The 15,852-nt window shown below is 42.8% G+C and overlaps 2 protein-coding genes across 2 annotated transcripts in view; one reads left to right on the top strand and one right to left on the bottom strand.

The window, feature by feature from the left end:
- The window catches only part of LOC134443953 (testican-1-like), a 126,331-nt gene that overhangs the window by 21,145 nt on the left and 89,334 nt on the right, over positions 1–15,852 (bottom strand). The gene's annotated exons all lie outside the window — the stretch shown is intronic.
- Positions 9,140–10,326, top strand: LOC134443961 (uncharacterized). The gene is made up of 2 exons (XM_063193466.1): positions 9,140–9,369; positions 9,492–10,326. Exons 1-2 carry the CDS (start codon positions 9,189–9,191, stop codon positions 10,274–10,276), a joined length of 966 nt encoding a protein of 321 aa, XP_063049536.1. The 5' UTR covers positions 9,140–9,188; the 3' UTR covers positions 10,277–10,326.

Raw genomic sequence — 15,852 nt, 5'->3', positions numbered from 1 at the left:
CAATGTTGATATGGAGGCACTGAGGATGCTTTCGAGGGAGGAGCTGCGTGACCTCTTCCCAGGGCCTGACCATTTTTTGAGACGGAAATCTATATGGGATCTGTGTCACCCCGTGGTAAGCAAGGTTTATATTTAAGCCCCATGTGCAGTGGTTCACTCATTAATGCCAGAATGCTGTCAAGCGCAATGCTACACGTTTTTGTCATATCGATTGATGGCAGTAGACGGGTTTAAAAAAAAAAAAAAAAAACGTTTGCATACACACAGTAGCCTAAATGCACAGACTGCAGTGGAAAAATACTTAACTGGACTGGGGTTTGTTAGCCTGTTGGAGTTTTTGCCGAAGTGTGGTATCCTGGTGATTGTATTCCTTTTTGTTCATGCCCATATGTGCCACCCACTAGCCATGTCCCATTATACAAACACACTTAAACCCATCTACAATCCTATTTGCCAAAAACTCACCACTTGCCCGTCATCAAAACTCGCGTGCATCCTGTCACTCGTCTGTGACTGAAATAGTCTGCTATTATTTAGTATCTAGACCAGTGGTTCTCAACCCTTTTTTGAACTAACGCCCCTTAACCATCATATGCCTCCCAATGTCCCTATTGACCTAATCGCAACACCCCCTTAGTATTGAAAACTAACAGGGACTAATGCCCCTCAATGGGAAGTAAGCCTATGTAGTGCCCATGTAGCTGTAGTGCCCCCATTGAGACACTAATCTAGACTCATGCTTATTTTGTATTTAGTGGTGATAATGTGATGTCATGTTTTTGCTGATTCCTTTGCAGGAGAAGGCCTCAAGCGGTTCCTCTGCCGCCTTCACTGTGATCAGCGATGAAACGGAGTGTGCGGCCACTGGAACCAGTAGTGGGGGAAGTGACGGCAAAGAGGAGGAGAATAGTGGGGGGGGTACTACCGGTACATGCAGAACGCTTACACTGCCAAGCCCCCAATACGTGATATACACTGATAGTGAATTGGAGAGTGTGAAATCTTACTTTTTTCAATTGAAAAGACTCGGGAGAGCAGGAGAGTGCGAGTTGTCTAAAGACCTAACATGTAGACTGATCCGGAATACAATAACTAACATGGTGTCAGCAGTGAGGGCATTGCATTGTGTAGAGAAGCAGTATCCATCCAAGGAGGACCTTGTAGCCATGTCCAAACGTCTGGTGGTCTACTATCCCATGCTCTCCGATAAGCTTGACGTACAGCGTCCATGGGTAAGTATTGCCTTCAATGTATAGTAATAAAGTACCTTAAATCGCGCACTTGTTTACAAAGGACCTTGTTTGTTCATTCTACTTTCTCCCATAACATGCACTCATTTTATTATAAAACATGCCTTAACCCACATTATTATTAATATCATTTAAAGGTACGCTGTGCAGGAAATGGTCAAAAAAGGTAGTGCAAATATGCTGCTCATTGAAACTGTTGCCTATTGCCAAATTTTATCTTTTCCTGGAAGTTTTCTAAGTAATAAACTAACATTTTGTATTATGGCCCAAGTACAGTCATGCAGCTAAACATGGCTATTTCTGGAAATTCAAAATGGCGGACCATGGAGATCCCCCTTTTCATGTATGAAAAGTGCAATTTTTACAGTCATAATGAATACTAAGAATTTGATGGTGGTGGTAAATATTCATGAAAAAGGTAACATTAGTGAATGGGTAGCATGAATTCTGGAAATGATTAACTAAAAATCTCACAGTGTCCCTTTAATGATACAAGTTGCAGAAGTTTATGATTTTTAAAAAAAAATCTGTATTCTGATTACATTCTTATTTGTCAAATATCCATATTTGCTATCAAGGTCTTTCTCTTGTTCTTTTGATTTTCTGCCTAGATTGAAGTCTTCAAGCGGCTGCAAAAGAGGATCCACAATGTTCGATCACCCAAGAAAAGCCAGGGCAGCACTCCGGCAAGAGGGAAGAGAAAACTGCAATATACGGAGGCCGATGACACTGATGATTCCACCACATCTACCATTCTCTTTTCGGCGAGCCCCAGCAGCACCCCTAGCACTCCTGAGGTCCACACTCCGCTCTCCACTCTCCGTGATGTCCACAGCCCGCTCTCCACTCTCCGTGATGTCCACAGCCCGCTCTCCACTCTCCATGAGGGCCACAGCCCGCTCTCCACTCTCCATGAGGGCCACAGCCCGCTCTCCACTCTCCATGAGGGCCACAGCCCGTCAAGTACTCCAGAGCCAGCTATTGGTACGTGTATTGGATTTTTGGATTTTCACATTTTCATTTAACCTTACAAATTATCTTTACTATATTTTGGATAAGTAAAACCATCCCTTGCAAAATAGAATGGGGAAACGTGACTAACAGACTTGCAGATAATTATCAGTTGCGAGAAGTTGATAATACTGTTTTCAGTAGTTTATTGTGGAAGAGGGCATCCAACAATGTTCTGCTGCCTTTATGTCCAAAAAGCACTGTCCGAACAAAAAATGGCACGTTTCGGTTGTGACAAGTCATAGATTGAGATTAAACATTTAATGATGTAATGTTTTTATCCCTATTTAAAATTAGGACACGACAGTAGCATTGCCCAGGCCAGGCATTACAGGACTCTTCAGGCGATTGGGCGAAAGACCAAGCAAAATCAAGACGATGTCGCTCAGCTGCTGGACCTCGAATTTGAAGGAAGACGACAATTCATTGACTCCGACACCCTGAAGGAAGCGGACAGACCTGGCAAAATCCTTGAGGCCTACTCGTGCTTCAAGAACATAGACCATGTAAGTACACTCCCTAATCAGAATTAACCGATTGATGCTGAATGTTGCGTTGCAAAACATTGGCCCTGGCACCTGGAGCTGCATGACTTGGCATTCAGGGTTATGAAATTTGAGACAATATCATTACAAATCTTGGTGTGTTAGAGCTGAATGATAATGATAATGCACAACTCAATCTGATTGTTGGAATCTGCCGTCGGTCAAAAAATTGGCTCATACAGAATTATTGGCTGCCAGTGTCTTCTCCCTTCTCACAACACCGCTTTTATATATTAAAAAAAAAAAAAAACCATGTGTTAGGCTAGGGCTGTAACGATCACGATACTGTACGCCCTTGTGACGTTTTGATACCCATCAGCCCAGAAAACAACCACATGATATGAAGTGATGGTGCTTCCAAGCATCATTATTATTGAAACTTTATAGAATTATTAGTAGCCCCTTGTAACCTATTCTACCTATAAACTATCAGTTTATGTGAAATAGGGTCTATCGAACCGGAAGTCATGAATCGTGATACTAACAGAATCATGAGTTGAGTGTCGTTACAGTCCTAGTATAGGCTGAGGGCAACTTTTCTTTAAAAGGGCTAGACATTCAGCAGCCTTTTGCAAGTGCACTAGACGTCAATGGGTGAAGGGAAGAATGTATCGGTCAGCCTGTATCTTGTGAAAAAATGTTGTGTCAAATCCCAATTGCAATATAATTCCAAGGTTCTTGAGGAGCTGAGAAGAATTGTGGCGAAAGACAATGGACAGTATGTGAAGGAGCTGAAGGAGCGCTGGGCAGACTTCAGAACCAAACTCGCCTTCTATGGAGTGTACAAGAAGGTCCTGAAGCCACCGATGGGACTTCCTGCAGGTAAGGTTTTGCAATCTGTCTGAAAGTACAATTGCAATTAACCGTATATGTTGTCGCACTCAGTATCTCCAATTACTTTGTCTTCTATCTCTCTCTCTCTCTCTCTCTCTCTCTCTCTCTAGATGAGCAAGCCATGGACCTGATGAAATCACTGCCGGACATGTTCCCATCTGGATACCCTGCACCAAAGAAGATGGCATCGCCGGCAGAGGCACTCATTCATGTTCTGCAGGTGAAACAGCTTATTTACATTAACGTATGCAAGGCAAAATATCTACCGTAAATCCTCTAATTGTGGCCTGTATTCCATTACTGGCCGGGATTCTAATATTGGCCGGTCTCTCTGTCGGCGGAGGTAAATTGGGGCCGGTCTCTTGTACAGGCCGGGTCTAAAAATAGAATCAATGTTTGTTTTCCCTTTACCGGATATCTCACGTTGTTCTCAAAATCCACAACTGTAACCATTAAGCTGGTTAACATTAGACATAGTTCCTCACTCCGAAAAAGGACGAATCTGCTACTATACAACAAACGGTGCACACGCCAAAGACTAGTTATTACATGTGAGCAGCAGTATATCAGCTGTGTGAGACCGCTTCGGCCAGCTTCTCTAGCTTTCATGCAGACGCTTGGGTCACCTAGCAACAACACGAGCCCAGAATACAGCCAGAGTCAGAGGGAGTGCGCACATAAAGAAAGAGACTTTGCCTTGGTTGCAAAGTTGAGAGCCCTCGTCGTAAATGCATTTGGCGGTCAAACTTTTACTATGCGTTGCCAGTGGAGGAAAAAGAGGAGGCACGCTACAGTATTGGTTACCTCGCTTAACCTTATTTCAGTAACGTGCTTCACACATAGAGATTGCTTCACATCAGGCTACGGACCGGAAATAACAGAAATTGCATGTGTATTTCCCCGACATTTGGCTACAGCAAGAAACAGTTTGCCTTGTGAAGTCTGGAGTAAAATAGGGAATGAAACAGCCGCAGATATTGGAAATACAGTTGGTCAATGCCAATGACAGTTGCCGCATAGTGTCCATAAGCTCAAGGCGAGAATGGGAGGAAAGACAAACAGAGGAGGGAGGGACAGACGCCTTGTGAGTAAGAAATACCGTAACTGTTATGGTAACTGTAGCCTACTTTTTCAATAAATGAACCAAGTATTTTATTGGTTCAAAATACAGTAGACACATGGTTTTATTCATTCCACTGGTAGTCTGTTTTGCTCAAATAGGAATACAGGCCTGTCTAATTCTGGCCTCCTTCCAATTATGGCCTGGTCCAAGATGCACTTGAGTAAATACAGGCCCCGGACAATATTAGAGGATTTACGGTATATAGCCTATGTGTCCATCTTTATCATTTGATTTCAGCATCACTCTTTGAAGTGTCCTTGAGCATAAGTTGTATCTTGCTTTATATTTGGGCAGAATTGATTTAATGGTTATGGACGTTTGATCAGTTGCCGGTTCAACCCCCACCCTTACTAATCTCTTCCTCCCTCAGTGCCCTGTAAATGGGCCTAACTAAGTCGTGCTGTAACTGTACTGTAACTGCAAGTTGGATAAGAAAAGTGTCAGCTAGGTGTATTGTAATGCTATCTTGTTTTTATGTTCAGCCCACAGAGGCCCCAGATGTGTACTTAAGAAGATTTCCACTTGCTGTGCCATTTGTCCTCGTGGGAGAAGAGGACTGCTTCCTGTGTGCCGGGAATACCCCTGTCGTGTCCTTTGCCAGGAGCTGCCTTGCAGAGTCCGTCCTGTACATCATGGCGTACTACTACACCTTTAGCATGACTTACCCAAAATGCGTGTCATCGGTTCTCTTATTCCTTCAGACTGAGGTCTTGGGTGATGCGATTCATGAGAAAGACCAAACGGCAGCGTTTAAACGTGCCAAAGCTGACTGGCAAGCCTTTTTTAGATAGTGTGTATGATGAAAGCTCAAGTTCATTTTTTCAACAGATGTGTTCTCATGCCCTGGCTTGATGCTGTTGCATCATCTCTTCATTGTATGGCCTGCCAGGCAGCTTGGCACATTTTCAACATGTTTCATTTAAATCTGTGAGAATTTAAGGGGGGGGTTTCACTAATTCTGTTAGGATTTACATGTGTGTGTTCATGCCCTGGCTTCATGCTGTCACCATGTCTTCTATGGCCTGTCAGTCAGCTTTTGCACGTTGGTAGAAGCAGTCTTGCTTAGTCGGTCCTGTACATCATGGCGTACTACTACACATCACATGACATCCAAAATGTGTCATTTGTTCTTTTATTCCTTCAGACTGAGGTCTTGGGTGATGCGATTCATGAGACCAAATGGCAGCCTTTTTTAGGTAATGTGTATGATGATGTGCTACATCTGTCGCCCGTAACAATTGAAAAAAATGAACGTGCGGATTCGAGACAGGGCCTGAACTATGGAGGTAGAACATAACACTAGAAGTGATACAGCACGGATTACTGTGAAAGGGGGGGGCGGGGTCACCTAGTGTTATGTTCTACCTCTATGGTCTCAATAGAAATGTCATGTCCTCATTGTATAGCATTTCAGTCAGCTTTGGCATGTTATTGTTTTCAACATGTTGCACTTAATTCTGTGGGAATTTACATGTTTGTTCATGCCCTGGCTTGACGCTGTCATATTTCTTCATTGTATGGCCTGCCAGGCAGCTTTGGCACATTTTCAACATGTTTCACTTAAATCGGTGAGAATTGAGCTTGAACTGTAGAGGTAGAACAAAACACTAGGTGACCCCGCCCCTCTTTTCACGGTAATCCGCGCTGTATCACTTCTAGTGTTATGTTCTACCTCTACGGCCTCAGACAGGTCATGTTCTCATTGTATAGCCTGCCAGTCAGCTTTGTTTCAACATGTTGCACTTAATTCTGTGAGAATTTACATGTTTGTGTTTATGCCCTGGCTTGATGCTGTCAGATCATCTCTTCATTGCCAGGCAGCTTTGGCACATTTTCAATGTTTCACTTGTGAAAATTGGGTGAGCAGTTTTCAAGTAAATAAAAAAATATATGTTTTGAAGTTCTTGCCAAGTGTGTGTTTTTTTCTCATATAGTCATTATACCTAAACAAGAAATTAATTCTAGATAAGAAATTAATTCTAGATAAGAAAATGAATTCTAGCTAAGAAAATCCGACTATTTTTAAGCCTTTTAATGAGCTGGTATCAAGTAAATTTGCCTTGTTTTAAGGCTGTTGAATGCTTGTTTTGAGCAATAATTTCTTAAGAGTACATTTAATTTTAAGCAATACTGACTAATAAATGAGAAGACAATGCTTAAAATAAGAGAGAAACTCTTAACAAGCAACAGAAAAACTAGATTTTTTTTTACTTGTTTCAAGTTGTTTTCTATGCTTACTGCTTAGATATTATTTTCTTGTTTTAAGAATTCTTACCAAGTCCAATTTGCTCGCTGCACTGGCAGATTATTTTGCTCAAAATAAGCGATTTTTCACTTAAAACACTAATATTTGTTCTTGTTTTTTAGAAGGGCTTTTTTGCAGTGTAGTGATGAGTAAATTGTATATGCCACGAGTAGTTAAAATGACAAATCATTGTATTCATTCTATTCTTAGACATACACATACCTGAGCTATAAACATTACAGAAAAACATAATAATAATAATAATAATAATAATAATAATAATAATAATAATAATAATTACAATATAGGCCCTATGATGTACTAATATGTTAAAATAGGCCTGGTAAACAGAGTTAGTGAATAAATAGGCTACATTAGCCAACACAAAAAATGAGTCTACAGTATCTATCTATCTATCTATCTATCTATCTATCTATCTATCTATCTATCTATCTATCTATCTATCTATCTATCTATCTATCTATCTATCCATCCATCCATCCATCCATCCATCCATCCATCCATCCATCCATCCATCCATCCATCCATCCATCCATCCATCCATCCATCCATCCATCCATCCATCTATCTATCTATCTATCTATCTATCTATCTATCAGAAAAGGTCAGAGTTCAAGGAAATGGGAACACCCCCTGATGACGTGCATTCATTCACGTTTTGTTTACATTTTGGGGAGCTGGATTAGCCAGGAATGATAACTGCACTGAGCTAGCCAATAACCCTTGCTTGGACTAAACATTGATTCTACACCAAAATATTCTATGGATATAAGACAGGACAAGAAAGACTGACTGATGTAAACTTCTCCAAACTATCTGCACGAAAGGTAAGACATCCTATCTCTGTATAGCGATTGGTTGAAGCTAGAAAACGTCAGTGTTGTTAACTTGACATCTGTGGCAAAGATTCACAGTGGTATTTTATTCTGAACGTGGCATGTATCACTCAAATCGCTGTAATCACAACCCAACTTGAGAAGATCATCTTCCAGCACTTGCGATGACTTTGTGCACATGTGTCAAATTGAAATCCCTAGGCTACTCTGCGCTGTTGACACTTGCACTGTAGCTTGTGTCATGGGGTAATTTCGGAGCCTGTAATAATATTTTGATTCTTATGTGCAGCGTGGAAAAGGTAGCAATTATCTATCAAGTGGTTTGATGTTGTAGTGAATATTAAGTGTTGTTCTGCAGATGAGCAGAAACCGCTGCTGAAATTGCGGTAGGCTCTAGGTAGTAGCTTGGCTACCGCGGTCACACATCATGAACACAAATATTTGCGTCGTGCGTTTCAAAGCCTGAACAGTCAATTCATTCGTATGCTGGGCTATAGTTGTATGAAAGATTTAAGTAGGCCTACCACAAGTCCAACTATTATACAACTGCCATGGCCAAATCAAATGATAAACTGTCTTGAAATGCGCCTGTATTCATATCAGATGAACCAGCTGCCGAGTGCAGACTGGTAGCTTACATCTCGTGATAAAATGCTTTCTAAAAGTTATCAAATATAGACAAATCGATAATGGGAAAAACACCAAATCGGGTCTGACATGTTATTAGTTGTCGCGCAACTAATCCCGCAACTAGTCCCGCATCGAGGAGCTTGTGGGAATCCATGTCAGCTGTCTTCTGATCACATCGAAAGGTCGCGTCTAATGTAGCTGTGGTCACGTGACACAAGTTGCCTAGGCTACGGGTCATTCGATGGGTCAAACTTCAAATGCGCGTGAGTGAATTCAGTGGCCACGCCATGCGCTTTTGGTGTGGCTTAGAACGTATGTCTACCCATAAATAATTAATGGCATTAATTTTTACAACGCGTTAATGCACCTTGTAATTAATTAATCTAATTAACGCGTTAAAATGACAGCCCTATTAATTAATTAATTAATTAAATATTTGTATTTATTTATTTATTAATCACTTCTCCATGAGTTCAATTCAGTCAACAGGAACTGCACCTCCTGCAATGAGCATTCTTGGTGACATCATAATCGCCAAGCAACCAAAATGTTTTCATTAGAAGGATGAGCTTTAGAATTTTAGAGAAATAGAATGTTCAAACTAGAATGTTGGCAAAATCTAGTCACTTCTCACATGAGCAAGCTGAAGGCAAGTCACTTGTGATAAACCTCTGCAATTTCTAAGGATTTTCAATGGCTTTTTGTCCGAAAACTTTCAACCAGAGTGGATCATGGATTGGGGCTGAACGCCATACTCGTTCTAAGCGAGTGTTTTCCCATGTCAACTCTGCTGAAGAAATGGGCATGGCCTCTCATTGGAGGCCCCAGTCTGAGCATCCATACAAATATGTGCGGGCAACACGGTTTTCTTCCAGTAAGAACATAACCTTTTATTTCTTTCAATGTTGTCAATAACTTTACCTATGTTACATGCGTTTCATTCAATAAAGCAATACATTCATCCATGTGATCCTAATACATACTGTATATTTATAGGCAAGTACTGGAAGGAGTACCAAAAGGGGCAAGCCGCTTCCCAGGAGCAGCAGTACCACGGTAGAACCAACCTGCCAACCTCAGTACCTCAGACCCTGAGATTTGTGGGCAACTTGATCCACCCTCAGTCCACCAGTGTCAGAGGTAGCCAGCTGGCCCCCACCGGACCTGTGGTGACCCCGATGAGGAAGGACATTTCCTTTGCGGGGCCTGCTCTTCCCAACATGGCAACAACCTGCCCATCCAACATGAACAACCTCATCCCTACATCTGATCGCACAGCTGCTTTGCTGAGCCAGCTTGGACCCCTAAAGTTTGTTGGGAATCTCAATCTACCAGCAGGGGGTTTTCAGCAGAACATCAAGCCAGCCCAGTCGGCTGGCATCATGACCCACGTAGGACTAGCAGCTCCAAGGGTCGACGTCATGTCGTCCACGTCTGCAGCTCCTGTGAGCCTCTCCACTGGGGCATTTGGTGGAGCCCCGACTCACTCTCAGACCGCTGACATTCACTACAGCAGAGAGGACCTTCTCAAGATGATCAATCTCCATGGTGAGATGATGGTCAAGTACAGAGAGCTGAGGGGTAAGGCTGAGAACTTCGAAAAGCTGATGATGCAGTCAGTGTGCCCAACTGAGCATCAGGAGAAGACCGAGAACAAGGAAAAGGCATTGGATGATCTCACTGGGGGTATAGTTCTTCCTGAGGATGCTATGGAGAAACTTGAGGCTATTCCTGGAATTTTTGACTTGGCGAGAGAGATGGGCTTCCTGCCTATGTGTTAAAGACATTTAATTTAATTCAAATTCCTAAATTTCCTTTCGGGATTAATAAATGTTACTCTATCTATCATTTAAAATGTCATCATGCACTATTATTACTGTTATTGTTTTTGTGTTATTATTATTATTATTATTATTATTATTATTATTATTATTATTATTAAATTATATTTGTAGCCTTATTTACGTGTCCTTTCAGTGTTTGTAAGTCTTAAACTGTCTTTTCAATTTATTTAATCCCCCAAGAGAACACACACAGCATACTTGAGGAACAGGAATGCAATACTTTATAACTGAAATTCCACTATTGCTCAAAAAGTTAAAGGTAAACATTTGTGAATGGGCAGCATTAATTCAGGTAATAAACTACTAAAATATAATACAGTGCACCTTCAAAGAAATCTATAAAATAAATGCACATATTGTACCTCTGGGATATTATAATTTGGCTATAGGCAGCCCCCTTAGCCTATTTGCATTATCAACACATTTAAGTGTTCATTTCAATATTCAAAGAAAATAACTGATGTGTTTAAAATATCTGATACAGTGTCGGATACAGTATCTGATACATATGTACCACTTGCTGGTGATTCATCAAATTGCCGTTCAGTTATACTTGGCACTGTCAGATGGCCAAGGAAAGCAATCAGAACTGCCCTGTTGAGACTGTTAAAACTGAACACAAAAAATACACACAAATAAATACACACATAATGGTATTTGGCCACAGTGCTGTGTCTCTCTGTGTCCCTCCATGTCTTGGCTTAGGTATGCAGTATGCCTTATAAGTGATACATACAGTATTATGTTGTATAGTGTGCGCTATGCGATTTAGTCACAGTTCTGCTTCTCTCCTGTGTCTCTGCTCCATTATCTGTGCCTGTTCCATAAGCTCAGGGAGATTGGATAATGATTGTCTGCACACTGTGTGATTACAGGCATGCACCGCTCCAATCAGATACACTTCCTTTTCCTTCATTTTCTTTTTCAATTTTTTTTTCAAACTCCTTTTCATATCCCTCCCTGACTTGTTCCCTCTCTCGTAATCTCTGTCCCGACGAAGCGGCACATGTGTCTTTTTTTATGTAAAGCTGATTTGCGTGTGATCTTGTTAAGATTCTTGTGCGTGCGTGTGTGTGTGTGTGCGTGCGGGCGTGCAAGCGTCCGTGCGTTCGTGCGTGCGTGCATGCGTGCATGTGCGCAGAGGGTGACATAGCATGCTGACAACCACATCTGTGTCTCTCATTTTGTTTTACTGTATGGGGATACTTCCTCCCCCAGGCGTATGCTTGTGTGTATGCTTGTGAGCGTGTTTATGATTGGCTCCCTGGCAATATACTCCATTTATTCTGCAGAGAGTTGGGTTTGTTTGGGGACAGAACACGGGGGCTTTGTGCAACCAATCTGCTTCCCGATTCCTACCAAGAATTGACTTTCCTTTTTATTGCTTATGCCTTAAATGTGTTTGCATGTGTGTGTGGTTTGTTAGGTACGTTCAGGTGCCTGCAGTCATATGTGTGTGCAGGTGTGGGTGGCTGGCATATTTTAGCAGGGCTCAGACAGCTCTACTTTGTTTTTTCCTCACAGAAACACAGAAAGGCACACAAATGCACACATACACAGAAAAATAAAGAGAATGTGTGTGTGTGTGTTTGTGGGGGTGGGGGGGGGTCGGAGGGAGAAAGAGACAGAAACAGAGAGAGGAAAATGACATAGTCAGTGATCATGATATCTCTGGGCCCCAAAGTGAATAGATGAGATTACGCGCTGAATTGTGTTTACCATCTTCATCATGGTGTCATCCATCACTGCGATTCATACACACATTACACAGCAAGATAAATTACACCGGTAGAAATCACAGGTTGCAATTTCAGATAGCCACCCACGCAAGCATCTCCATATGAAGAGTTCAGATGCAAAACCCCCTAAGTGCCATTTCAGAAAATAATCTTAATTCATTTTTATTTAATATAAAGCTATCAAAATTGCATATGTTTTTATTTTATTTATGTAATATAACTATTTATATGTATTATCAAGTACATGAATGGAAACCAAACCAACAATGGGGTTCTCTAAAAATATAGAAGTGCAGGTCTTTAGAAATGGAGTTAGGGGGTTTTGCATCTGAACTCTTCAATATACCTTCACATAGACACAAGCCTACACACAGACAGAGACACAAACATACACACACACAGACACACATGCAGACACACAAGCATACTGTACACACAGAAACACAGAAAGACAGACATAGAAAGCCTGCTAAGCACACACACATAAAGTGTATCTAGTGTGTGGATACATAGATGCACATTTACATGACCCCTGACACATTATGTGTAAATGCTGTTTACCCACAGGTGCCACATGTACAATGGGCAGTCATGTGTATGCGGTTAGGGCATCAGATTTGAAGCCCAAAGGTTGCCGCTTGGACTCCCGACCCGCTAGGTTGGTGGGGGTAATTAACCAGTGCTCTCCCCCGTCCTCTCCCGTCCTCCTCCATGACTGAGCATGGTACCGTCCCATCACACTGCTCCCCAGGGGCACCATTGGGGGCTACACCCTTGCACGGGTGAGGCATAAATGCAATTTTGTTGTGTTCAGTGTGCAGTTTTGTGCTGTGATCAAGGTGGGCTTTCACTTTCAATATCTGACATCAGAATTCATGATTTATGAATTCTCCCCCTTCTCCCCCTCACCCTTTTTCTGCTCCTCTCAAGACCTCCATGTGACTTCATCCCTGCTTTCCCCCTCTATCATCCTTTCCCCTCCCCTCTTTCACAATTCTCTTTTTCCCACTCCTCCCCTCATTTTTCCTTCAGTGTGATTTCTTTCTGATCTCTTATCTCTCCCTGGTGGGGCCACCTGCATGGTGGAGTTTCAGTCTTTCATGTTTCAGCAGCAGGTGGTGAAAACGCCGCTGATTGGTGATTTGTCATCCTTCTCTCTCTCTCCTTCCACAGTATATCTCTCTCTTTCTCTGTTTCCTTTTGGCTCTGCATGACTGTGTTGTTGCAGGCATGTCAGCCTCCTCTAATGATGGCTCTGTTTACTTTCAGTCGTGTGTGTTTGTGTGTGTGTGTGTGTGTGTGTGTGTGTGTGTGTGTGTGTGTGTGTGTGTGTGTGTGTGTGTGTGTGTGTGTGTGTGTGTGTGTGTGTGTGTGTGTGTGTGTGTGTGTGTGTGTGTGTGTTTGTGCGTGTGTGTGTTTGTGCTTTGTGTGCCATTTCTTCTACAGTTTGTGCTACTCTTTTCCATTATAGGCCTACTTTTGTAGTTAGGCTTACATCTACACACAAGGCCCTACGCACAATTCGCGAGCACACACAAACGTACACACACTCTGTCAGGCGATTGATGTGTGAAGAGATCAGTAAGAACTCATCTTCAGAGCGAGCCCAAGTCTGTGTCTTATTACACATGTTCGAAACAGCCTTGGAAAGACACTGTGTGCAGCATGAAAAGTCGGTTTCATCGTTCGTTTCAAAGGAGAGCTCACCTGAACACTCTCTCCCACTCACTCTCCTCTCTTGACTTCTGTTCTGCCCTTCTCCCTCTCCCCCCTCTCACTCGCATTTTTCTCTCTCTCTCTCTCTCTCTCTCTCTCTCTCTCTCTCTCTCTCTCTCTCTCTCTCTCTCTCTCTCTCTGCATCCTCACAGCATCTCACCATGGGCAGAGGAGAGAGCAAGAGAGAAAGAGAACTATCTATCCTTCTGTTCTGACAGCCATTCCACTGTTACCGCGGCAACTGCTGGGTGGGCAGGCAGAGAGAAAGAAAAAAGTACAGAGAGACAGACAGAGGATGAGAGAGAGACAGGAAAAGAGGGAGAGGGAGAGAGAGAGAGAGAGAGAGAGAGAGAGAGAGAGAGAGAGAGAGAGAGAGAGCGTATACCTGTGAACTGCAGGGCTTCAGACCTTCAGATCTGGTACTTCTACCGATTGTGTGGAGCACAGATGGTGAGGAAAAAAAGGAGGAAAAGAAGAAAAGGACAGAGAGAGACATAGAGAGAGACATACAGAGAGACATAGAGAGAGAGGCTAAGTGAGACGGAAAGAGCGATGAGAGCCAGAGCTCAAGCAACCTGGAAGTAGTGTGACCATTATAGACACTCATGGGGGCAGAAAGAACAGAATGAGCGCAACTAAGAAGAGAGAGAGAGAGAGAGAGAGAGAGAGAGAGAGAGAGAGAGAGAGAGAGAGAGAGAGAGAGAGAGAGAGAGAGAGAGAGAGAGGTCAAGGCAGTTGACAGGAATGGGATTGGGGAGAGGTAGAGGAGGGGTGAATGCAGGGATGAATGGAGCAGAGAAGGAGGAGACTGGAAAGGTATGAGGAGGAGGGATAGCAGAGAGGTGCATGAGGTTGAAGAAGGAGAGAGGATGATAGAAATGAGGGGAGAGAAGTGGCAGAGGAGGGGAGGTAAGAGGATGACATGAGAGGTGAGATGGGATGAGAGGATGGAGGAGGGAAGGAGGTTGGTCAATGACCTCTCCTCTGGGCCAGACAGGTAACATTTCTGGGCATCAGTCATACTGCTCATACACAGAGAAAGGGGGAGGGGGAGAGAGACAGCGAGAGAGAGAGAGAGAGAGAGAGAGAGAGAGAGAGAGAGAGAGAGAGAGAGAGAGAGAGAGAGAGATTTGCCACAACCTCCTCATTCTGCGGCTACACCATTTATCCCTTCCTCCGTCCCTCGCTCTATCATGCCATTGCCATTATCCCTCTATCTCTGTGTGTGCCTTGTATCCATTCCTCTATCCTTCTCCATCTCTTCCCCTATATCCTCTACGTCTCCCCCTCTATCACTGTCTTATGCTTTCCTCGTTCCCTCTCCCTCCCTATGTCGCTTGCTCTCTCCCTCCCTGCCTCACTCCATACATCATTTCCTGCCATGATCTCCCTATATATAATGATACTCCCTAATAGAGTCCCTATGTAGACTAGCATGGTGTACTAAAAGCTTACGTATCCGACGCTAATGCATTCCGCGTTGTGGTGCTATGTCTTTTAAAGTTAAGTTGTGCTCCTGAAACGCAGCATGTGATGGGGTTTGCAGAGTTTTCCCAGCGTGTCTGTGATTTTCTGTTGCCATGGCAAATTTCTGTTGCTTCACGTGAAAATGCTCCGCTGTTCCCTGACCAAAACCATGCCTAACCCTAACCTGTCAGTAAAGCATTTTTTCTTCGGCTTTACTTTTGCCAAGAACAGCGAAACAAGCAAGGGAAACGGTGAATTTGTTGCGAAATTCTGCCCAAACCAAAACCATCCCTAAACCTAACCTGCCACAGGGCGTTGTGGAGCACGCCTTAACTTGCAAATGTGGTGTACACACAAATGTGATAGACGGTTCAAATCTGCATGTTATCTTACTTACTTTTCATGATTTCAAAAGTGGAGAAGACGCACTCACACTATCGCCTAAATAGGCTCATTTAGCAGTTCTTAACTGGGTGCTGAATCCCTCAAAAAAACATAAATGAATGAATGAAGCGAAAGACCACACTCTTAAGATTTCTTCTTTGTTTATTCGCCCACGCGAATATTCGTGGGCGAATAAACAAAGAAGAA

The sequence above is a fragment of the Engraulis encrasicolus genome, unplaced genomic scaffold, assembly GCF_034702125.1.
Source record: "Engraulis encrasicolus isolate BLACKSEA-1 unplaced genomic scaffold, IST_EnEncr_1.0 scaffold_40_np1212, whole genome shotgun sequence".
In the NCBI taxonomy this organism is placed as follows: Eukaryota; Metazoa; Chordata; class Actinopteri; order Clupeiformes; family Engraulidae; genus Engraulis; species Engraulis encrasicolus.
Note: the sequence above shows the minus strand (reverse complement) of the source record. Positions and strands in the feature narration are given on the sequence as shown.

Excerpts from the sequence above, each read along its gene's own strand:
- LOC134443961 (XM_063193466.1), top strand. The coding sequence starts at position 9,189 with ATGGCTTTTTGTCCGAAAACTTTCAACCAGAGTGGATCATGGATTGGG. Across the intron at positions 9,370-9,491 it reads GGCAACACGGTTTTCTTCCA|GCAAGTACTGGAAGGAGTAC; the intron begins GTAAGAACATAA and ends GTATATTTATAG.